At 34.9% G+C, this 25,507-nt stretch overlaps 1 protein-coding gene and 1 long non-coding RNA gene across 3 annotated transcripts in view; one reads left to right on the plus strand and one right to left on the minus strand.

Moving 5' to 3' along the window:
- The window catches only part of LOC107077853 (uncharacterized), a 71,263-nt gene extending 57,397 nt beyond the window's left edge, over positions 1 to 13,866 (minus strand). Inside the window, exon 1 of one of the 2 annotated variants that reach the window (XR_011190259.1) lies at positions 13,507 to 13,866. This is a non-coding gene — a long non-coding RNA (uncharacterized lncRNA). Of the gene's footprint in view, positions 1 to 6,369; positions 6,641 to 13,506 lie in introns of those variants that run through there. The other variant, XR_011190260.1, reaches the window with a different exon arrangement.
- A 400-nt stretch (positions 13,867 to 14,266) lies between these two features.
- Positions 14,267 to 25,379, plus strand: LOC102686141 (T-complex protein 1 subunit alpha-like). The gene is made up of 12 exons (XM_006632759.3): positions 14,267 to 14,457; positions 15,234 to 15,319; positions 15,808 to 15,936; positions 16,468 to 16,565; positions 18,764 to 18,874; positions 20,012 to 20,193; positions 21,478 to 21,604; positions 21,872 to 22,047; positions 22,444 to 22,567; positions 23,066 to 23,258; positions 23,488 to 23,651; positions 23,872 to 25,379. Exons 1-12 carry the CDS (start codon positions 14,382 to 14,384, stop codon positions 24,086 to 24,088), a joined length of 1,683 nt encoding a protein of 560 aa, XP_006632822.2. The 5' UTR covers positions 14,267 to 14,381; the 3' UTR covers positions 24,089 to 25,379.
- The last annotated feature ends 128 nt before the right edge of the window (positions 25,380 to 25,507 follow it).

A 25,507-nucleotide genomic window follows, 5' to 3' on the forward strand; every position in this document is an offset into this window, starting at 1 on the left:
TTAAACCTCAAGGTCTCAAAATAATCATATGACCTTGAATCTGGGTTTTCTTATTGTATGTGATAACACCATCATCTCATTTGTGACAGAATGCATTACTGTGGAGTATAGCTGTTTCAATTTTGGCCCTGGAGTGATCTAATTTCACTGTTTTAAATGATGTTTTATGTGTGATTTGGCTTTCTTTGAGCCGGTTTATTAGCACAGTCTCCTTTTTACAAAAAAGCAAAAAAAGTCGGTCCATTATTTCTGAAAGCAGCACAATTACAGACTAACAGATTGCTGGGTGCTGAGGCAACCAGCCCTGATGCTTCCCATGCTAATGAAGGGAAGATGATGATGTAGAAGACCTAAAACTGCCAGCCTGCCCTGAGTTATGTATTTTAATCTGCTAAGTAGCATTATGTTTCCTCCTGGCTGTCTCCTTGTAAACACCTCTCCCCTCTGTTGGCCATCAATAACAAGGAGGCAACACAGAGGGACAGTGCTTTGTGAGGATGGATATTTGTCAGTGAGAGACTGATGAGCTTTGCCCAGCACAAGGACACACAGCTGTGCCCTTACAGCTTTGAAATCATCTGCAGTCCAGCTGGCATTGTTTGAACAGTTCAAGTTATATCCAATTTGACATTTGCAAAATTTTCTTTCATTCCTTGTATTTAGTCTACAAGGTAGAATACAATTATATGTGCCATTTTAATGTATGTAGTTCATAGTGTGTATAGATTATAATAAGTTTTAGGCTTTAATTTAATTGTTGGATTTTTCTAGTCACCACAGAGGCTGCTCGTTTGACATAATGTTAATCTGCACAGAATTGCAAAAGAACAGAATCCCTGCCAGCTGTAACCCGCCTCAACCAGAGGCACTCAGTTCAGTTCAGTGCAAGCTGGGATTCACAGTCAGTATTTGAAGCTCTTATTTCCATTTTGTAAAGCTAAAAGATTTGATGTGACATAGAAAGACCAGGTCTAGACTTGACTTTATTAATTATGTATTTTATAACATTGTTTTAAAATATATTGAAAAATGGTATGCTAAATTGAAATTAACAAATTATTGATTCATTAACAATTTATAAATTAAGGAATAATTTGTACTCCTTGAAAGCTAAAACACCATCCAACAAAATACCTAGACTTTATAAACCTTGACTTCACATGACTCAGAATTTATCTTAAAGTAAGATTGTTACTAAGGAAACAATAGGAGTTATTTTTATACAATAGCATACATTTAGTTTTATTCAAGTGCAGTAAAAATCAAACAGCAAAATATCACTCATGATAATGCTGGTTCCGCTGAGTGTTAGATAATGTTGAATAATGTTGAATATAAGAGCTGCCTATTATTTGTACAATATGCCATATCACCCTGCAACTCACAACTGGCAACCCACTGAAGCTAAGCAGGTGTGAGCCTGGTCAGTACCTGGATGGGATGACCTCCTGGGAAAAACTAAGGTTGCTGCTGGATGAGGTGTTAGTGGGGCCAGCAGGGGGTGGTCACCGTGCGGTCTATGTGGGTCCTAATACCCCAGTATAGTGACGGTGACACTATACTGTAAACAGGTGCCGTCCTTCGGATGAGACGTAAAACTGAGGTCCTGACTCTCTGTGGTCATTAAAAATCCCAGGGCGTTTCTCGAAAAGAGTAAGTGTGTAAACCCGGCGTCCTGGCCAAATTTCCCATTGGCCCTTACTAATCATGGCCTCCTAATAATCCCCCTCTATGAATTGGCTACATTACTCTGCTCTCCTCCCCACTAATAGCTGATGTGTGGTGAGCATTCTGGTGCACTATGGCTGCTGTTGCATCATCCAGGTGGATGCTGCACATTGGTGGTGGTGGAGGGGAGTCCCCACTACCTGTAAAGTGCTTTGAGTGGAGTGTCCAGAAAAGCGCTATATAAGTGTAAGCAATTATTAATTATAATTTTTATAATATTGTTCATATAAATGGAGAAAACAGAATCTTACACATATTAGTAAGGAATTCTAAGGGTATTTGAGAGAGTTTATACTAATACTACAGAGTTTGTTTCAAAGGAATTGAGTTATCCTCAGTATCTCACCATCCATCCATCCATTTCCTAACCATTTTATCCAATACAGGGTTGCGAGGGTGACAGAGCCTATCACAAGAAGCATTGGGTGCAAAGCAGGTCACACCCTGGGAAGGATGCCAGTCCATGGCAGGACAACATTATCTATTTTAGATAAACATACTGTGTAAAGGTAACTACACAAGTGCAATTTTTGTTAAGAGCCATTATAGCACTGAGAAGCTATAAAGCTGCTGTAACACATCCATGCCAAGAATTAAAGCCATGCATCACATTATATTAAAAATATATGTGATACAGGAGTTCATCACTGAACTTCATGAAGTTATCAGACCTGTTTTATACTGAAAGTTTTGAACTGTTGGCGATAATTTCACATTTTTTCATAGGAATAACCAGCGTCACAGACGATCCTTGATATATCCTTGGGGCGGTGTGGTGCCTCTATGGCTAAGGATCCACGCCTTTGAATCCCTGAGCAAAGACCTTAACCCCAACCACTCCATGGGTGCCGTGTGAATGGCTGAACCTGCACTCTGACCCCAAGCTTCTCTCCCTCTGTGTGTCTCATGGTGAGAAAGTTGGGGTATACGAAAAGACAAATTTCTAATACAAGAAATTGTATGTGGACAATAAAGTGATCTTATCTTATATAGATCATTTACTTTATACATCTGTTGTTTTTTTTCTTTTGGATGAAAAGGCTTTTCTGCATACAGCCACAGACTGGGTGTTTTTCTGTGGCATTACTGTAGTAACCACTCAGTGAAATCCACAGTTGTTTTTATAAAACTTCCTATGTGAATAACATCTGTCTGCCTCTTACATACTGTAAGCATATAAGTAAAAACAGTGTAAATGTTACTGTTAGCAAATCTCACAGAAAACATAGTGCCATGGAAAATATTCTCTTTATCTATTTTACAAAACATTGAATATTCAAAAGATTTTGTTCCAGTAATATTTCATCTTGGAAAATACCACACATTATATGAGAATATGCTATTATGCAAATTAGTTTTGACAAATAGATATTTGGAAATATCAGACAAATGTATAGGACCTTAAGGTAATTTCTCTTACCCTGTTTCAATATTTTCTGAAACTGTCTCCTTGCAAATTTGATGTGTCGTTTCCTCTCTGGAATAGTTCATTCGAAACCTTTTGTAGCCCTCATAATTTGGGAGTTTCATGGTAATAAATACCAAACCTTGATGGTGTCCCTGTCTCTAATTATCAGTGTGAAATGTCCAGTATCTAAACAACTGTCCAGTATGTGACATGTGACCAACATCAGGATGAAGGAAGTTGTTCTTTTTAGTTCCAGTGGAGCATACATTCACATTGACTAAATAAGCAGCTTTCTGCCACCACCCCCAGCCTCCAGTCTTCTGTGATTCGTTCTTGTATGCAGCATTGGGCTTTAGAAGGAGCTGAAGGTCAGGACTCAGCAGTGCTGTCCCATTGAACAAATTAATCATTCCAAAGACAAATCCGTCAAATAGAAGTTTCTTCCAGATTGAATCAGCACTCACCAGTGCCAATTTGCCAACGGGGAAGGTTAAAACCAGCAGACATACCCAGCCCAGTACAGATTTAAGAAATTTGATGGATTGAAACAAATAAATTCCACTATGTAAATGTGTGTTGTCTCTAAAAACAGAGTACCTTCCTATCCCTCTTCACCAGTACAAACTGAGAAAATAATAATAGCCATAACCAAATTCTGGAAGTGTTGCATCTGGTTTTCGATATTATCACAGGAATCACATTGTCATTTAATGTCATTTTGCAGTTGCCAATAAGAAAGTGTAAAAATTACGAAAGGCCTCCAGTACAGTAGTGCCTATACCTCTATTTGTTTAAAATAGAATATTTAATAACAATTCAGCCAAAGTCATCATTTAACAGGTTACTGCAGACCAGTTGCTCTTTTTATTCAAACTCCCTGTGTGCTCCGACAAGAAAAGTTCTTAGTTTAGTGAGTTGTTAACATTTCCTCTAGCTTATTTTTAAAAGATGTCCTTCCTACATTATCAGTACAAAGTTAAAGACAAATCCCTTTAGCCCAGGGCAGTAAACAGCTTAAAGACAATGTAAAGTTGCTAAAAAAAATTACAGTAATAGTTGTATCTTTATCATCTGGAATGTACTGCAATCGGTGGAGTGACCTGTTCCTCTGAAACAAATGAAATGTTTGTTATCTGTATGCAGTTCAGGAAACCTGTTTTAGAGGTATGTCATGTACAGTGGGACTAAGCTTGTTTTTCAAAATCTATATAGGGCACCAGTTACAAGTTACCTCCTGTGTTGTACGTTCAATAAGATCATCATAATTTAAACCTGGGTTCAACCATAAGCCAAAATACTTCTGTCAGCAGTAATGAAAATCTAACAGAAGTTAAGACCATAAAGGACCCTGTTTTATATTTCTTTTTGCTTATACAGTATATTAGAGTAGAGATGAAGACCTCAGTACTCTCAATGAACATCTGTCAATGCCAGCCTGTAAAGTGAATACGGATTAAAGCTTTGGAGATTAAAAGTTCCTTTGCTGTGGATCTTTTTTTTTCTGTTTTATTTTTGAGTTTCTTCTTCATAATTAATAACGAATCAAGGCCAGACGTGTACTCTAGAATGGGTATGAAAAGTGATTAATCAATGAGTAACTTAGTTCAATAAAGTTAACATATTTATTTTAATTAATGTTGGAAACAATACATCATCTATTTTAATTGCTTCTCTTTGGACTTCATTTCATACTAAAAGAATTCATAAAAAACAAAAATATTAGGTTTGCATGGAGCTTGTGTACTCTATGAGTATTTTATTTTACAATGAGTAAAGTGCAGCATGGAAAAAAAATGAAATTGTGATTTCTAAGTTGTACAACACTCTTGCAGCTTTTTGTATTTATTGTCTCTATATTAAACAAATGAAAGGATTGCATTTCAGTTAAACTGGTAGTGGGGGTGTTTCATTTTATTTATCCAGCCCCATCAAAATGTTTCTGAAAATAACTGTTTTTTTACACTTTAAATGGTTGGATGAGCAGTTACCATAATTAAAAAGTACACACACAAATGTGGCATATTTATATTCTTTATTATATATAAATTTATATCTATATACTTCTCAAAACTCTGAGAATATATAGAATATACATTCTATATATTCTCAGAGTTTTGAGAAGTATATAGATATAAATGCTTGTAATTGTCTACATAGCTCCTCATATTATTTCAAATTGTGTGGGAGCCAAACCAAAGCGTCTATACTTATTATGACCATGTATATTTAATTAAAATAATAAACTAATGTGATATACCACTTCTAATTACTTCAATGGATGTCCAGATCTGATCAGATGTGAACTGAGGAATAGCCCAAACAAACTAACTAGTGGCTTACAAGTGTCCAAAATAGTACTTATTATTCTTTATTCTTATGCAACTGTAAGCACTAAATTGAGATTTTTAACATGACCAATGATTTTATATCAAGTCTGTACTTTCCTTGCAAGGCAAATCTAAAAAGAAATGTACTTTGCATATACAAGCATCAATAATTTATGTCACAAAGCCTCCTAGTGATTCTGACTATTAAAACTACTTAGACTGTCATTATTACATTCAGTTTGGATCTGAAGAAAGAAAGCATGTCTTTGGCAGTCTTTAATTCACATGGCTCAGAGACTGCATACATTTGATTACAGCTCAAGGAGAACTAAACAAGAGTAGCCCATATGAAGCTGCAGAATCAGTCCATCACATTTTCCAATCCAGTCTAATTGACTCCTTGTCAGGTGTTTCTTGTCATTAACATAATTCTTTTTTCCCTACACCCCTAAAGCTAAAAGACTACTTTTGTAAAAAACATACACATCTATTCAGATTAATTATTAAACCAAAATGACTAACTAGACTATTATATATACTATAATTCTGTATAAATAAATAATAACACAAGAGCAGGACAATGCAAAATGGCATACTTTTGCACAGCAGTACTTAAAATACTCATACTTTAGTATTGAGTATTTTGAATACTGCATATTTGTTCAAATCACCAGAAATCCCAGTTATTGTATGAAATGTAATTGCCTTAACAACACAAATATAGTGCAGGAACCAAAACAAGCATGATACAGTAAAGTAATTTTTGTAATACAGTATTGATGAAAACCTCTAGAATACCTTTTTCTATTTTATCTATATTTTATTGAAGACATTAATTTAAATGTACTGTCATACTATAATATTCTACAAATACAATAATATACAACATATACAATATATCCACACCTGAAGAAGGCTCCACGGCCGATACGTTGTGTTCTCTTTCTTCTTTTTTTCAGCATGGAATAAACCTATTACTTGTTCCTTTGCAGCCTACGCATGCTGACGCAGCTACCCACCTGAAATATATACAATATTATCATTGTACATTTGGTTAGTGTTTTAAAATATTGTTATGTTATGTATTTATTAGTCCTTACACATTGATTATCCCATTCATATTTTTTTAATTTAGAGAGAATAATCGCTGCTGTAGATTTGATACAAGTTGATACTTCATAAAACTAAGAAAGCAGTACATGAAAACTCCAGCACAAATATACATTGCTGCAACTCCTGCTTCTGTATTATAAGTTCTGCTGAGAGCAATGAAACTAACTGTCATCTTAAATCAATAGACACCAAACAAACAGTTTCAAAGGTTACAGCACCAAAGCCAATTTGAAACATTCTCTGCATCTGTTAGGAAGAAAGAACCCTCTGCACTCAGCTTAAACATTTCTAAAGGCACTGTAGTTCTTTAGGTTTCATTTCATTTCACCTTAATTTTTTTAAGGTGCCATGATCTGACCTCTGAATATCCAGACATCACATAATAATCTAGCTGGGATATGATAGGAAGGCCTCTTTGACACTTGGCAACTTCAGTGTCTGATTTAGTGAGAGGAAAGAATCATCATATACTGTACATCTTTACTGTGCTAAATAGAAATACAACTTGGTAATAACCTTAATAAAGCATTAACATTATTGCAGAAGGTCATTTTCTGTAAAAAAATGAAGAAAAACATTTTTCCATTTACTTATTAAAATGTATCAGCCTATCTTCTATGGTTAAATAAATCTAATCTGAATTACTGCCATAAGAAGTTTAAAACTCCTCTATTTTTAGACAAAAATAATCTGTAAGCTTGACTAAAAAAAAAACATTAAAGAGTTAATGCCTTGAGAAAAGTAAAGTAAAAAAAAACAAGTGAAAACAAATTCTGAGAAATAAAGAATTCTTTAAAGAATAAAGAATAATAGAAAAATGTATATTTGGCATACTCTAATTTGTTGTGCCTATTACAGAATCAGTTAACAAAACTTCAGGAGTTTAAAAAATTTTTGGTTCTTCCTACTGTACCTGGATCACTAGGTGATGCAGTAAATTCTACATAGATTACCTTAAAAATCTGCCGACATTGTAGCATTCTTTCTTAAATTTCTTTTTTTTACTTTTCTGTCACAGCCACATTATATCATGAGTTTATAATAACTCAGACTCCAGAAAACTTTCTCAAGTAATTTCATAATGTTTAAAAGATAAATTATTGGCTTATTCCCTTTCTTTACTTAAGGAAAATACATCTTGTTTAATAATGGCATCTTGACACAATAGCAAATGCCTTGCCGAAAGCCTTTCTACTGCCAAAAGTATAGCATTTTTTGTCAACTCTGCTGACACTAGAGAAATGACAGTGACTGAAACTTATAGATGATAGAATACTTGCTCAAGTCTGCAATTTTGAGTTAGGAATTTTTTCTCATTAAAATGACTATGAAAAAATGTCAATACCTACCCAGTTAAAACAAGATGTTAAGGGGAAAAAAGAGCACACTGTAAATAACACAGTGTTGTGACAGAGCAATTCAGAGCAGCACCAACAACCAAACAAGCAAAACAAGCTGAATATCTGTTATGTTCTGATGTTAATCAGAACTGACTTTGACACAACTTAAATAAAATGTATGCTTTTCCGATGTATCTTAACAGTCCAATCTCTCAAGAAGCTAACAAACAAACAAGCCACACTGTTAAAATTATCAGTGTTGTAAAGTCTTATGAGCATCCTTTTCTTATTCATTTTTTAAAACTAATTTGCTTTTTGGCAGTCTGAATTGTGTACAAATGTCATGTATACCATGATAAACAAGTAGCTGCGTTCAGTAAGTACTGAATATATCTTCCATAAAATATAAAGGAACACACTCACATCAGGGCCAATTTTCCCAGAAGCTAATTAACCTACCACTGTGTGTTTGGACTATGGGAGTAAACCAGAGTACCCAAAGGAAACCCACGCAAACACAGGAAGAACATACAAACTCCATGCAGATAGCATCCCAGGTCCACAATAAAACCCAGGGCTCCAGCACTGCAAAAAGCCAAAGCTAACCACTATACCACTATGCTGCCCACCTTCAATCACCATATTAATTAATTTTGAGAATGAAAGGAGATCCCAAAAGAAAATAAATTGAAAAAAAGCCACATTCAGATATTATCAGGAGGAAGAGGCTATATGGAACTCATTGGAGAATAAGTGTGGAGTGGTTATTGAATCTTTGGGCTCCACTCCTTTGTGAAAACAGATGACTTCCATTTCTTTCTTTAATTTTGAAACCAAGTGGCCAATTGGAATTGCATTCTTCTGGCATTACAGAGAGCTGCTAGAACTGCATAATTCTGCAGCTTAGGAAAGAAATAAAAAATACTGGAAGACAATATCAAAATCAATGCAACAACAGAGCTCTGGGCCAATTCATACTGCTAGGATATTGTAGAAACCGGATAAAAATGCCTTGCAGAGTAACTTACAATAATCTACCTTCTTTCCCTCCCCCAACTGACCATGCACTGAGATTTTTAGTTTAACATACATAAATGTACTCCATGTTGTATTTGTGTATTTATGGCAATGTTACCAAACCATTTGGCCAGTTTTGCATTGTCAATTATGGAGGAGAAATATAAAGAAATAGATAAACAAGAGAAATTATCTTGAGATATGAAAATTTCAAATGTCATCTTGGGAGGATAAGACACTGGATTGGCTTGTAACACCACTCGCAAAGCTGAACCATTGATATAGATCGCTGAAAAAACAAGTTGATCAAGTCTCCTTTTATGTGTTGCCTCAGAACAGTACATGACAAAGCATACATTATAATAAAAATGTGCCACTGTTTTCAGACTTCATATATCTACTACAACAGTGGAATAACCCAAGCGATATTCCCCAATTCATTCAAGAGTTTGTGTTAGCATTTCGACAAGAATTGAGATGACCAAAAGTTAATGAATCACTGCTGAAATGCAGATATAAAAATTAGGCTGAAAATGGTGATATGACTTCAGATCACAGAAAGGATCATAACCTTGAATTATCTGATACTCTGTTTTACCAAGCAGGAATGATAGCACTGCTTTTTAAATGTATGTCTGATAAATGACTGGAAGTTAAACTGACTTTAACAAAAATTAAATGCTAACTTTATCAAAGTATTGACACTTTATTTCTGAAATGACAGTAACAGACTTCTGCTGTAACATTTATAAATATTACGTCATCAATTCTAAAATAATGATGCCATTTGCTCTGTCAAAACATATTCAAAATGTATCTATATTTCTAATTATATAGTTATTTATTTTAAAACCGAACTACTTTACAATAGATTTTGAATGAACATTTATTCTAATCTGCATCCTTTTTTTCAAAGCCATTTGAGAACAAAGTAAGTCAATTTTATGGTTCCTAACAGCACAAAAAAGGTCTGTTTACAGCACAGTTTTGAACTGGAAGCAAAAACGAAACATTTCTGAATGCTTTCAGCAAATAAATAAGCATTACAGGAGCAATATCTGTGTACCATTTAAATTACCTTGAGGGAAAATGTGAGGAGAGACAAGCCTTATCTTTTGGTTTAATTACATAACTCTTAAGATCCCCCAAACTCAAAGCCAAGGGATATAAGCTTACAGATTTCATTAATTTGCTACTTTTTAATGGTTATTGTCATTAATTTATCTGGTTAATTCTTTTATCCAAAGCAAAACATGACTGAAAGTAAACCCATGCCCTAGGGGCTCCTAATGCAGTTTGTCTGTATGAATATGTATAGTGTATGAGAAAATTATAAAAAGCATGCTGTGTGTAATTTAATCAGTTACAGCCTTTTCAAATGAAACTGCTAATTGCTGTGCTGGGAGTTAGCTATGGTTTGCTTTGCCATCACATTATCATGGCACAGTGTGGTTGCTTTTTGCACGCAGCTTTTCAGATATCATTACCAAAAACTACGCTACTCCTATCAATATCATGATACACATTTTATTTTTAAACAGCATCAGAGAAATATAATAATTACATGGTATAACAAAACACACAGCAAGAAGGAGACCTTAAAAGTTGTTTTACAGTTGTATCACGCATTTTCAGGCCTAATTAAAAATGCTCATTAAATTGTCAATTAAAAAAAAATATGGTAAAGAGTTCATTTGGTGAATATGATTTTATGCAACCTTCAAAATACCTTCTTATGAAGCTACATGAGACATTACAATAACATTCAGAATTCTTTGTAACCATTCTTCCAAAAGACACAACTGACACATGCATTTTAATAACGACCTAATCCTAACCTACCTGCAAACCTAACTCCAACCATCACTCAAGTCCTAACCCTAATCCTATCCCTACCAACAGCTCTATACCTAAAACATACTACAACATACAGTTTGACCAATGTTTGAACACTTGTGTATCCATTATGTTTTTCTAAACAAAAGTCATAAAGCATTATGAATATGGTTCTAGTATCTTATGTAGCCTATAAGAAGATGTTATGAAAGCATTATACAAGTTTAATTCAAAGGAAACATTAATGAAATAATTACATTATTAAAAAACCTATTAAGGATGTCATGGTGGCCCACAGGTTAGCACTGCTCCCTTGAAGCACTGGGGCCCTGGGTTGAATGCCTTGAGTTGCATCTGCATGGGGTTTGGACGTTCTCCTTCTGTTGGCTTGGTTTTCCATTTGGCTGCTCCCACAGTTCAAAGACATACAGTATTGGTAGGTTAATTGACTTCTGGAAAAACTAGCCCTGGTGTGAATGTGTGCCTGTTTGTGTCTATGTGATAGCTTGGCATTCTGTACAGAGTGTATTCTGTCTCATGCCCATTACTTGCCAGGATAGGCTTCAGCTCCCCTGTGACCCTGTATTGGATAAAGTGGTTAGAAAATGGGTGGATGGATTAACCTATTATTCGCTGCAAGACTGTATTGATTTTAATAGCAGCTCACAAAGGTTTTTTTGGGTAATAAAGATAATGTGTTTCAGATGCTTGAAACATAATATCACATTTCTTTTTTGATAAAGTGAAACTTTAACTTCTAAGAATACTGGAAAACACCCTACCTTAAATGGTAGACCGATATTGCTCATGTACATAGCTTTGCTAAAAAACCTCAGTTGAATTAAGGCAGTTGTCTTTGTTTTAGTCTACAGACTTGATACGGTGGTAGAAAATCTGTTTAAGTGACAGGGAAAAGTATGATAAAAAATGATGCAATCTGTGGTTACAGAGCTGAAGTGCATTTCTCAGGGAAATTGATAATTTTATGCCTGGGATCCAATATTCCTGTCAGTTATATTTAAATGTCTCTTGCATTTAGAAGACAAAATACACAAACTATAGCCACAGGAGTATGGTAAATGTATTTTTCTACCTTTGGTAAAACCTTTTTATTACTTAATTTATTATTTAATACAAGATATTATAAGGTAAAACCTTGTAATACCTTTGGATGATTTGAAATGACTGTCAAGATTTGATTAACAGATTTGTATAAAGTCAAATTCTTCCTTCTCTCCTTTTCAAAGCTTGAATTACAGAGAAGTAAAAACTGACAGACTGACACAACAAAAGGCACCTTGTAAAAAATGGTGACATTTAATGATATTCATTGCAATGCTGCAAATGCTTACTTACCTTAAACCCTCTAGCAGTAATGTGGTGGATTCATTCTGCAGTCAATTAAATAAAACAAATTTAATTTATATATTATATAGTGATCCATGTCTCAGATCAGAGATGTTATGTGATATTATTATAAAGAATGGAAGCAGTACGTTACCTTGCACATGACCGTTAGCAAAGAAACATAAATTACTAATGTTAAGTATTATTACTTTACATGTCATATTTGTGTGCTTGACTTCATCTTTATTAGCAGCAGTCTTTTTTCTCCCATTCAGAACATTTCTCTGAAAACATGAAAACTTTAAACAAGCCTGCATCAGTCTTTGAGGTATAGACAGAATTTTCAAACTAATCAAAACCCCCTCCAAATGAAAAAATAAATCTTTTAAAAAATCCCTAAATGAAATGTAATAGAAGATATGAGAAAATAACAGGGAGCTACTCTGTATAGTACCAAACAACCCAATACACTTGCTAGCTGCAGGCCATTAAGAGGCTGAGATCAGAATCAGTTCACTCAGATAGTTAGAGGATCTTCCTTCCAGTGACTTCTGTACAACTCCAAAAACCTAATAGACAGCAGGCAATTTTTAGGATTTATTTATTACCTCCACCTCTTCTCCACACAGATACCAATTTAAAATGTGTTCACATAGTTTCAGCAGTAGCAACGCTCAACACTTCAATTACATTCAGTGTTATATTACAGGCTCTGTTCTCCGCATTGAGCCAAGCTTGATCTCCATTACAGCAAACGTTATTTATCTTTGGCCCACTGAGGTAATACCAAAACACTTCAGTATATTGGCACCCCGCAGTAGATAATTAGTTTTCCTGGTAATTTATGGTTGGGTTCAAAATATTAAAAGGTTTAGAAACTGGTTACAGCACAATCACAATTTTATTTAAAATAAGATATCATTCGATATATGATTTTACATAAACATTTTTGTCACATTTATTACACATTAATTTCTTCCTCAAATAATACCTTTTCCAAATTAAACAAAAAAGCATGGATTCCTCGATGCTTTGTCAAAATATAAATTACGTCATGGTGTTGGATTCAGAGAACTGATCAATGCTAACCATCTCACCACTATAATATTGTAGCAATAATTAAAATGTAAACATCTGACAGAATCATACATCTTTTTCGTGCTGCTTTTGTACTCTTAATATTAAGAGTTAAATCTCGGCAGTATGTTGTTTTTGCTTTTAATTCTGATTTTTTGAGAAGTAGTGGAGTGAAGCGCCCCTTAGTGTTCAGTCTATAGTGTGGTTTATAAAACAGACCTAATCACTAAAGTATTGTAGAGATTAATATTATCCAAAGTAAACTGCAAAAAACAGTTTTAGATATTAGAATAAATTAAACGTATTCACTCACAATCGCGCAGTGCTCATGAGGCATAGAAACGTCGTTTTAATCTTCTCTTGAGGCATGACCGTTTTCAAAATTCAACGTTCCGAAAAACACCTTTATTTAAACCAAAGGTTAATTACCCAAGATGTATGTTTATTTCAAACTACTGTACAAGTGATCTGAATTTGCAGTAAGGCTTCAAGACGCTTAATTGGGAAACCGTGTTACGTTTTACTTGGTATACATTATTCCCATCCTTAGAGAACCGACGGGGTGTCTGTGGTTTGTACAACAGCACCACCATGATATGAATATTCGGTAGTGCCGCTTTTGCATAGTTCCAGAACTTCGATAACTAGGAAGCAACACATGATCGTAGACATCATAGTAAAAATAAACACTATTCAGGTTATAAAAATTTACCACGACGTTTGCAAGGCATTTTCAAAAAAGGACTGCCAAAAAGGGTATGAATTTAAAATATAAATTAATTTTACTGTGGAGGAAAAACACCGTACAAATACAATGCATTATGATTTGAATGGTAGAATACTCTCCAAATATATGTTCAAAATAAACTAGCCTTTAAACCTTATACGTCACCTGTTAATATTTTCGTGCGCATCATTCAGAGGAAACTGTAACATATTGTTTTCCATTTTGGCTCACCAGCTGTATTCATAACTGAGGCGACCGCCTTTGTTAGAAGAGCCGCAATGGCGTAAATTTCCAAGATTGCCTTTGAACTATAATTGGTCAGAACCGCTGTCAATCACGACTCTTATTTGTTGGGGGGCAGGGAAATGCGGTAATTTGTTGGCTGGTTGTCCATCTGAAGTTCAGTAGTATATGCGTAGGGAGAGCTATATGGGATTGTTTTAAAATATTTCTTTCCCAAAATGTCACAATTCGATTCAGGGCTGCTTAGTGTCAGAGGCCAGAGATCTACTGGAGCATGGGTGCGGACACAAAATGGTAGATATACTTTAATGCGAAATACTGAATGCATGTTATTGCAAATACTGTTCCATGTCCTTTGCGTGGTTTTGGAAATTCTCAAGTGACATTTAGAGTTATATGCTCCGTGGTGCATCTAGTGATGTATTTTATACATATTTTAGGATACTACTCAAATTGAGGTGCGTACGTCTGTGGTATTTAAAATGTGCAGGTGAAGAGTGAAAATAGAACAGAAGATTATCATTGCATATAAATTGCCTTTTGTACATATCACAAAATAAATTTTGAGTTATTAATTGATCAGAAACTGGAGCATGAAAATCCGCAGTATATGGGTTGTAGTGTCATGTGACCAGAAAAGGTTCTTCGCAGCAACTTTTTTGGTACCCTCTGAGAGTAGAAATTATGTCGGCTGGTTTCTGGCTGAAGTGTATAACAAAAAATAATACGGTTGAAATAATTTAATATTGGCATCTGTTGATCTGTCACGTTATTGTTTATAGCCGCAGCTAAAGAGGCCGCCCTTGGTTATGTTTACGAACAGCTGTTTGCTGGGGTGTCTGTGTGGCGTCATACAGAAGTCTTAGTAGAATCTGCGCAAACATTGAATTATTGCCCTTTATTTTTCCTCCGAGTTCAATATTTTGATATTATACAGTCATGCGCTATGATATCTGTTGCATATACAACCAGAGAATGTTTTACTTTTTTGTAAGAAACGTGCTTAACCTTTTAGTGGATAAAACGTTGCATAATTCGAGTTTTTTAACAAGTATTTTCTCTTAACATAGTTATGGCTGCAGCATCTATAGCCAACATTGTGAAGAGTTCCTTGGGACCAGTTGGTCTTGACAAGATGTTAGTTGATGACATTGGAGTAAGTCTGGATTAAAGTCTTTTACACATGCCTATTCATAATGTCACTAAAGTAATTTTCAAGAATGTTAGCTAATTTTATTTTATTTATGTTTTAACATAAATAACGGTTAATTTGCCTATTGGAATTTTCAGGAAATCAACACGAATTCTCCAACAAATTATTAGCTATAGTCCCTGAACATTTAAAAGCTTGTACTATCGACTCTTTTTTCCAACCTTGATCACAGCAAACAAAACAAAAAAACACAAAGTGACTAAATTTTCCAGGACTAGCTTTTGCCTATTTTATCACTTGATTTATTAACATTTGTGTTGACATAATAATATTTGCTACCTGTTTTAAAACTTTCTTTTCACTTTTGTTTACCTATATATTATTATATATAAGATGGAAATTTTGTTCGTAACGCTTTTTAATGTTAAACAAGGCTTTTGAATTGGGCATTTATACTTTGTGAAATGTGAAATTTTTGGTTCCAATTCAAGGATATAACGATTACAAATGACGGGGCCACAATCCTGAAGATGATTGAAGTTGAACATCCTGCTGCCAAGGTTCTGTGCGAACTGGCCCAATTACAAGACAAGGAGGTTGGGGATGGAACAACTTCAGTTGTAGGTGGTCTTTCATCTTATACGCTGATTTGTAATTTTGTTAATTTTTTTTTACCTTGTACCTATTTGGTTTGTAGTTCCTAGTTGTTTTAACACATGGCTGTCCAGCAGAGATTCCTGCATCTGTAAGTATTCCTGGTGCTGACCAACTGCCTAACAATCCTAAGCAGCCATCCAGTAAATCTTGTGGACACTTAACCAAACATTTGCTTCTTATGTGAAGTGTAGCAGGCAGCAAAGGGTTGGTTTCAGACGTTTGGCCCTTTTCTCCTATATCAGATTCGATATGTTACTGTTATGGTAAGACCTGTTGTCTGAAAACGTTTAGTAAACGTTACCACCGTCATATTAATAGATATACCTTTTGCTATATATAAATAAATTGATCTCTATGGGAGGTGTTATTAGCTTAAATGGTGACTCATGCTTGCAATATAGATTTTTGTACTGGGTTCCACTGCAGTTATCTAACATTAAGAGAAATCATTCTAAATTAGTGTATTTTTAGAGCTTATACTTTGTTTTTTTCAGGTAATACTGGCAGCTGAGCTACTGAAGAACGCAGAAGAGCTAGTTTCTCAGAAAATCCACCCTACCAGTGTCATCAGCGGTTATCGCTTGGCTTGCAAGTAAGAATCTAGATTTAAACAAAATGCTAAAAAGGCCTTGACAAAATATTGGTTAGCTTATTTATGGACCTGGTTAGGCATATGTTTGTCTATTTTTAATTCTTTCAAAACCAATAACTGCATTGCGTTTAAAATGATCATACAAAAATACTGTGTACAAAACAAATTGGACCAAGTTTATAAAATATTTAATAACATGCAACCTTTTATACCTGTTTTTCCCAATACAAAAAATAATAAAGTATTGAAAAAGAATTTAGTTTCTTACTTTCATACAATTTTTCTTCCTTTTTTAAAGAAGGTGCAAATTTGGTGTGCAACAAATTGACATGCAGTTGGCATAACTGACACTTATTTATATAAAAGGCTGTGGAAATCTGGAAGAAACTACCCAGCTATAATCAGTCAAGAAGGGTTTGGACAAACCGTTTGGATTAATTACTTAACAGAAACAAAGTGAACAAGTTGGGTTTATGGCCTCTTTTTGTTTGTATCATTTACTATGTTATTTTGCTCATAGCAAGAGTCAGGCACGTCTTGAAACAGGTAGCATTAATGTAAGTTGACTTATGATGAATGCAGCACAGAAGCTGATCTTTTAATACAAAACTGAAGGTACTGTGCATTTATTTTTCAAGGTTTAATGCATTTATTTACTCTCATCAAATTTGGTATTTGGTTTTTAGTAGCTGAATGTCAGATTTTATTTTCCTTTTTTTGTTCCTAACTCAGTAGGGCTGGAGTATTATTTTCGTTGTTGTTGTTGTTGGACACTCGGACACTTTTCTTAACTTTTCCTGATGTTGTGTCACATAGTGTGTAGTATAGATAACATGTATATGTTCATATTTAAGTGGTTACAGCTATCACTATTGAACATTTCATACAACTGCCTGCATTCTTATCCTACTAGGGTCCCTAGTTTGATAGACCAACAGCTCTGAAACCAATACAAAATATTACATTATTACATTCCAGAACAGTATTACATCATAGATTGAATGAGATACAATTGACATTTTTCTTCTGCTCTCCTTGGAATTGTTTTCTCATTGTTTTTTGATGCGAAGCTCGAAAGCTTTTGGTTTTTATTCAGGCCCCAGGTGGTAAGACAGATTGGTCTCACCCCTTTATTTTGTATTCACAGAGAGAAATCATTGATGTGTAAAGCTCTTGCAGTTATTTATATGTAGTAGGATTCTGTGGTCTCCTGATCAACAGAATGAACAGGACTGTGTCTGAAGCATTAAGACTTTCTAATTAGAATTCTGTAAGATGTCTGGGGCTGTCAGAGTTAAGGTAGTGTTATGAATCATCACCACAATTGAACATTCATTCATCAAGTGGCACTGCAGTATAAAATAGAGCATTGTCTGAAAAGCACCAGGCATGTTGGTCAGAATATAAGATTTCTTTATCGGTCCTAGGAGAGTAAATTGAAAACATCCCAACCATGATCAGCACCTCATTATTCCTAGAGTACTTCTTGACTGACTGAAAAAAAAACTTTTCAACTTCACATTATTGTCTCAGTGCAGAACAATAAGGTAGAAAAAAGTTTGATTAAGAAACGGACTGAACCCAGTGCATTACAGGTGCCTGCTACTTGAGTTCAACTCGGATTGTTGTGGCCCTAAATGTTGCATAGTGTGAAATAAAGTTGACGGACTCTTGCTTAATTTGAAAGTGATGTAATTACAGCATGGGCCAAAAGAAAGTGTTTTGTTATGTCATTTTCTTTCAGAGCTATGGACAAAACAAAATTCAACAGATCTGCAAGGTGTTTTGTATTTTAAAATAAAACCGACTGAAATGTAGTTGGTTTTCTTTCGTTTATGAACTCTGTAGCATTTGATAAGTAAGATGAGATACTTTTTCATTATTGTGCTGGGGCACAAGTGGATCCTATTGATAAGGCAGATATAGTCACTGAGATGATGAGAGGATTACAGATAAATCACTAAAGCCAGCTAGTTGGTATCCTAGCCAAATCATTAAATGCGACTTTAAGACTGTACACAGTGATAATAACATACAATTAAGGTGATTTGCTTTCTGTCTGACCTGCGATGAGTAATTCATTGTTTAGCTGTTTTATAACAGTGTCTTTGGACAATCTCAACGGTACATATCTGGTCTGAATCAAAGCATTAATCCTTGTGGGTTCTATTAGTCGCTGATCTTTTTTTCTTTTTTAGAGAAGCTGTCAGATTTATCAACGAAAACCTGACGATCAATACAGATGAGCTGGGACGAGAATGTCTGGTGAATGCAGCCAAGTCATCAATTTCTTCAAAAATTATTGGAAAATATCCTTTGAAACTGTAATACATAAACTTGTTACACAAAACGGTGAAGCACAGTTCTTTTGGTTTAGTTGCGATCTCAATACATAAGGTCAAATTCAATTATTAATTTGTTGTTTCACAAGATAAAATCATTCCCCTGGCACAGTTTTTTGCTTAATGATTTAACACATGTGTAATTTACTACATATTGCTCAGTGAAATACCTATAGCCCACTTCCAGACACTGAAGAGAAAATGTAGACAAATTAATGTAGGAAACATTGCAATCAAGCAGGACCAATTCAGCCTGTCTAGTTTGTTTGTTTGCTTGTTGCTGATCTATCCAATAATTTCACCTACCCATTTCTTGAATGAAGCCAGGGTATCATTTTTTACAGTAAAGCTTGGAAGCTTATTCCAGACTTCCCCATCCATGTCCTACTGAAATATGTATCTGTTAATCAGTCAGAATTGTATGCCAACAAGATATTTCTTCCCCAAAATCTACAATGTAAAGCCAAGTCTCTTTATATTTTATAGCAGTAAAGCACTGATTTGAAAAGTACTGTACATTGGAAAAAATTGTTCTCGCAATTTTTAGATCAGTAACTTCAACTCTGAAATAACATTCTGCTTGAAGTACATCAGAAGTATGTTTTCTTCAAAGAAGCTCCCTCAATTTATTTTTAACGTCTTTGTGTTTTATGTAACTTATAGATATTACCTTTTATATATTCTGTTTATTTTGCATCTTACTGTATCTTACTACAGCTGGTCCTGTGAAAGATGAGTTTCCTTGGATAGACTACCTGCCACCATGACCCTGAATTGGATAAACAGTTATTAAAATTGAAGTGATTTTTGTACAACAACTGGGTTTGCTGGATACCTTGGTCTAGGGTACAGCAGTGGCGTGCCTTCTAAGCCTTAACTAATACTGCACGTTACCACCCTAATTCAGAAATGGGTGATAATGGCTGTTCTTTCATTTACTTGGACACAGTGATGTAGATTTCATGCAGACAAAACTAGTAGAATTTTCCAATGTTATATCCACAACAAAAAATACTTTTTAAAAGTTTTGTTATTCTTTATGGATTTTGCCATTTTGAAAAGCACACTGTTTATTCCAGCGTTTTCCTTGACTACAGTTTTCACTGATGCCGATTTCTTTGCCAATATGGTAGTGGATGCAGTCATGGCTGTGAAATTTGCCGATGGTAAAGGCCAATATCACTACCCCATTAATTCAGTTAATGTGCTTAAAGCCCACGGTCAAAGCCAGAGGGAGAGCATGCTGGTCAATGGCTATGCCATTAACTGCACTGTGGCTTCACAAGGTATTATAATTTAATATTTTTAAAAATGTTTCCTAAGGACTTTTTTGTTTTACCTTGAGCATTTGTTTGTGCTTAATATGTGTTTTTAATGTTCTTATTAAAATGTTGGTCTGTTTTATTTAATTCACTAAAAGGGCCATAAAAGGCCTGTGAAATTTAGCTTTTGATATCAGTAACCCTTTAAATATATACGAAGAGGCCAACTTTTTATCATCTGGTGCTACGTGTTTTTTTCCTACTTAAGCAGTTTTAAGAATGTATTAATGTACAACTCTGCAAGTTAAATATCACATTTGTGAAACATATTATTTCTAAACTTGTCTATTTCATGTATGTGGTACAGGAGTCAGATAAAGTATTATATGCTTTAAAGGGCCAGGTGGGTAGCAGATGGAATCTAGTGTTTCATGATTATATTGGGAATTAGTTTGCCTGGGAGGTCATACAAGTTTTCTTAAAGAAGGCTGAAAAAAACTCTGGATATGTTCCACATCTTATACTCATAAAGTGTGGTGTTTGATGTGTACTTTTGAAGTACTTTAGTTTTAAGGTTTATTTTTTATGTATTAAATGGATATTAGCTAATTTATGTCAGGCTCTTGATTGTTTTTTTTTCTCGCAATAATATTGCTTCAAAATGCAGGAGTATTTTTGAAAATACAAATTCAGTTTCAAAATTTATCTTAACATTACTGTGTTATAAAATATTGGAAAATATGTTGTGTTTGTATATTCTGTTCACTTTTCTTATCTATCCTTATGTATCAAATTGAAAAGCTTGAGGCTACACATGGCCTGTAAAAGGTCAGCCCTCTTAAAGAATGAGTATCTCAGACATTCTTGATGATTACCCAATCTGAAGTGACAAAATCCTTGAAATATTGCCGGGGGTAGCACACTGTGCCAGCAATTAAGCAGTGTGTTGTTAAATGCATCCAAATTCTACTTATTTCATTTTGTTTGTGTGGAGCTCTTTCAGTTTGAGCTAGACTTATTGTCATTGTATTAATTAATTTTAACCTTACTCTGCATGATTGTTTTATACTTAATATATTTTTTTGTTGTACATTATTCCCTATCCAACTCTCCCAGATATAGATATCTTCTAAGCAAATGAATAACTTTATTAAGTAAGATGTAATAACTGTCCTTAGTTTAATTGTGGATTTACTATTCCCTAAACTCAAGTAGAGTCACTAAAATTTGATGAAGTACAGTAATCTGGAAGACATCCACAGCAGATTGTCACCAAAAAAAACGTAAAATCATTTTTTTTTCCCAAAGCAATGCCGAAGAAAATTACTGGTGCAAAGATCGCATGTCTGGACTTCAGTCTGCAGAAAACCAAGATGAAACTGGGAGTACATGTTGTCATTTCTGACCCAGAGAAGCTTCAGCAAATTCGCCAAAGGTACAGCAGTGATTGGTAAAATGTTGCTTATTGTGTGCAAGAAAAAAACGTATGGTTAGGTGCACGAAAATTCAGGAAACCTTTTCTCAAATCTCTTTGATCTGCGATGTCTACGATGTTGTGCACAGCACATTCTGAGAACTTAAAATACACTTCTCCTTGTTTTCAGCACATTCAGAACAATGTGAGTCTTGATGCTAGAAGAACATCAGTATACATCTGTGCAGAAAGTAGACTGTGTGGTAACTCCTGTTTCTTGTCGCACAGGGAAATTGATATCACAAAAGAACGAATTCAGAAAATCCTGGCGGCGGGGGCTAACGTGATCCTCACCACAGGGGGGATTGATGACATCTGTCTCAAGTACTTTGTGGAAGTGGGTGCCATGGCAGTAAGAAGAGTTCTGAAGCAAGACCTGAGGAGAATTGCAAAGGCCACTGGCGGTACTTTAAACAATTTCTCCCTCTTAACCTTTTTCACATCTTAACTTATTGATTTGAAAAGTGTGCTTTTCTCTTTATGTAGAAATAGGGTCATTCCATATGAATTCAATTACCTGTTGATTTCGCCTTTTTGAGTTTTGGGCCGCAGTTACAAAGCTCTTTGTACTCCTTGAAGATGTGCCTAATTATCGGTAAGTAAGACAGCAGCCTTGGTGCCAAGTTAGGAACAATCAGATTATTTTTGCTTCAGTATTTAAATTCAGCAGTAGAGCATTCTCGTTTAAAAATAAAAGGTATCTGCTAAAGTAATCTGCCCAGACCTCATCACTCACAGTCTGACTGTTGTTCAGCATAAGTACTGAGTTTTTAGCTTGTATTTTCCGTGGTTGCCTCCAGCCTCTGTGTGCCCTACTCTGGTGAACCTGGAAGGAGAGGAAACCTTTGATTCCTCCCTGCTGGGTCAGGCAGAAGAAGTGATACAAGAGTGGATCTGTGATGATGAGCTCATTCTCATCAAGAAGTAAGTCTAGATAACACAGACACTAAAATATTTGTACAGTTGTGTATGCCAGGTACTGGTGACTGGGTTGATCCAAAGTAACATGATGTTTAAAACTCAAATGACGTTTGAAATAATTTACTTACCTTAGTCCTTCCAGAAACTTCAGGAAAACTGGGGTCTAAATTGTCATGTAAAAATGAAATGAGGTCATAAGTCATAAAACAACATTATTTTTGTAACTTTAATACAAATTCTAAATTAGTATGACAAATCTGCTTAAAAGGTATAAAACTATCGATATCACACTTCTGTATTTACCAGTGATGGGGAAATGGTGGGTATCATGGGAAGAATGAGAAGGATGGTTGGCCATTCAGGTCCATAATGCATGGAGAACAAAAGCAGCCATTTTGTGATTGACTTATTATGAAGGATCCCAGTAGCAATTAAGGACACTTAGGTTTAGAAATTTCCCTATTCCTCTGTGATGAAAGTTAATTGCATTTCTAATTCCAGTACAAAAGCTCGGACAGCTGCCTCCTTGATTCTAAGGGGAGCCAATGACTTCATGTGTGACGAGATGGAGCGCTCCGTTCACGATGCCCTGTGTGTGGTGAAGAGAGTCCTAGAGTCCAAATCATTGGTGGCAGGAGGGGGTGCCGTGGAAACGGCACTCAGCATCTACCTGGAAAACTTCGCAACCACTATGGTCTTTATTTGTTTTATAGAGATTGGTTACTGTTAACACAGAATACACACTGATTATGAATTCCATAAGTTAAAATAGTGGCAAGATCACAAAATGACACCAAGTTCCGTTGACATTTCTGTAAACAGTATTGCCTATTCTGTGATGTAGTCATGTCCAGCTTTTACAGGAACATAGTTTTATTTTTAAATGGATAATTGAATGCAGATATCTTTTTTTTATCGTGAAGGGCTCCAGGGAGCAGCTGGCTATAGCAGAGTTTGCCCACTCAATGCTCATCATTCCAAAGGTCCTGGCGGTGAATGCAGCCCAGGACTCCATTGACCTAGTGGCCAAGCTCAGAGCCTTCCACAACCAGGCCCAGATCAATCCTGATCGCAAGCATTTCAAATGGTAGGTGTTTCTTGACAATTTGTTTTTTCAATACCAGACATCATAAAAGTTCTACTCTTTACAAATGACAGATCCAGCATTGATGTATTATACTCTTGTGTTTGTGATTTATATTGTATTATCTTCACTAACTTTTTTCCTATCATATTATTTTTTTAAATACTTAATTATTGAAATGGGTGGCTCCAAACCAGAAATGAATCTTGTATTTTTTTTGCAGGATTGGTCTAGACCTTGTTAATGGCAAACCAAGAGACAACAAGCAAGCAGGTGTCTTTGAGCCCACAGTGGTGAAAACCAAAAGCATCAAATTCGCTACTGAAGCTTCTATCACCATACTACGTATAGATGACCTCATCAAGATCGTTCCAGATGAGAAGGAAGGAGCTAGTAAGTCATACCAAGATGCCATAGAGTCTGGGGAACTGGAAGGTTAATCAAAGCACAAAGCATATGGCTACCTGAATTAATTGCTGAACATTGGCATTCTTTATATTTTTTAAGTGTACTACTTTACCGTAATGCTAAGGATATTATAACAGACTTGTGTTTAAAGCTTATTATTTGCTAACGTGGTGGGGAATCAACAGATCTTTGCATTTTTTTTGAGCAGTCACCTTCTTCAAGTGTTATCTCAAACACAATAATTTATCCTGTTCAAATAATGTATGACTGCTGCACAAAACTAGCTGTTGTGAATTTACTTATATTTAAAGGATTCATTGTGTTACTTAAAATGAATATAGGGTGTAAAAGTTGGCTTTGTAAAAAGATTGTATTAAATGTAATTACTTAATGTTTGTTGTATGAAAAAGTTCCCCAAACTAAAACAGAGATTCTGACTTAAATTAAATTATACATACAACAAACTGCAGTATGTCACACTGTGAATTCAATAAAATGTATTTTCAATAGCGCACGTTTGTTTTCAGTTGTTTTATTATTAATAGTTTCTAGGCCTGATTTTTCATGTGTTCCAGATATTAAAAATCTAATTTTGGTGTTAAATTAGATGGCTATGGGCAGCTGCAAGATTAATTTTGTGCAGCTGCAGCTGAAAACATTGTAGATCTTAATTTTTCCATTGTGTACTTTTCATTGACATAAACATAAATGTCTTTAAATGTGATTCTAAATTGGAATGTCAGGTTAATCTCAATGTTATGAAGAAGAAAAGAGAATAGAGAGAAATCTATTCAGCCCATCTATTTGGATCGCTAGTAGATCAATTGTTAAATGTAGCCCAGTCACCTTTATGACTCCCCAGAAGGTCAGCTTTAATAAGCTGGCTAAACTGTCTTAAATTAGACACTCAAAAGTTGTTGTGTAAAGGAATTGTTTTAATTTGTAAGCAAGACGCTGCCCCCCAAATTTGCATTGTTGATCTCAAACTAGTCGGGCCAAGTTAATATTTGAATCAAATTCTTTCAGGCCTTATCGTTTGATAAAGATATTTTAATAGATTGTGATTCTTTTCTGCATTGCATTTGTTAGGTCACCTTCTTTAAAAAATAAACCTGATTCCCCCCTTTCAACCCTGAAGTGTAGTTATTGATTAAATGCAAAGACAATAATGTAGTTGCTATTGATGTAGGGAAAAATCAGATCAAAGCCATCAAATCTATCAGTTTAAGTACAGTGTTTGGAAATAATTGTGTAACTGATGGGTTTGTTTCAAATAAACCAAACTTGTAACGTGAAAAACAACAATAAAGTGCAAGAAATCCTTTTCCTAGTTTGAGTCTTTTATACCACACCACTCACTTTTTATTAAATCAACCAAATGTTATGTTGAGCTTAACTAATATAAAGTCAGAAGCCCATAATAGGACTTACATAAAACATGACGGTTAGAA

This window comes from Lepisosteus oculatus, chromosome 8, assembly GCF_040954835.1.
Source record: "Lepisosteus oculatus isolate fLepOcu1 chromosome 8, fLepOcu1.hap2, whole genome shotgun sequence".
NCBI classification, from domain to species: domain Eukaryota; kingdom Metazoa; phylum Chordata; class Actinopteri; order Semionotiformes; family Lepisosteidae; genus Lepisosteus; species Lepisosteus oculatus.

Coding starts and splice junctions, on each gene's coding strand:
- LOC102686141 (XM_006632759.3), top strand. CDS start 14,382: ATGTCACAATTCGATTCAGGGCTGCTTAGTGTCAGAGGCCAGAGATCT. Junction 23,259..23,487: donor AAAACTTCGCAACCACTATG/GTCTTTATTTGT, acceptor TTTATCGTGAAG/GGCTCCAGGGAGCAGCTGGC. Junction 23,652..23,871: donor GATCGCAAGCATTTCAAATG/GTAGGTGTTTCT, acceptor TTTTTTTTGCAG/GATTGGTCTAGACCTTGTTA.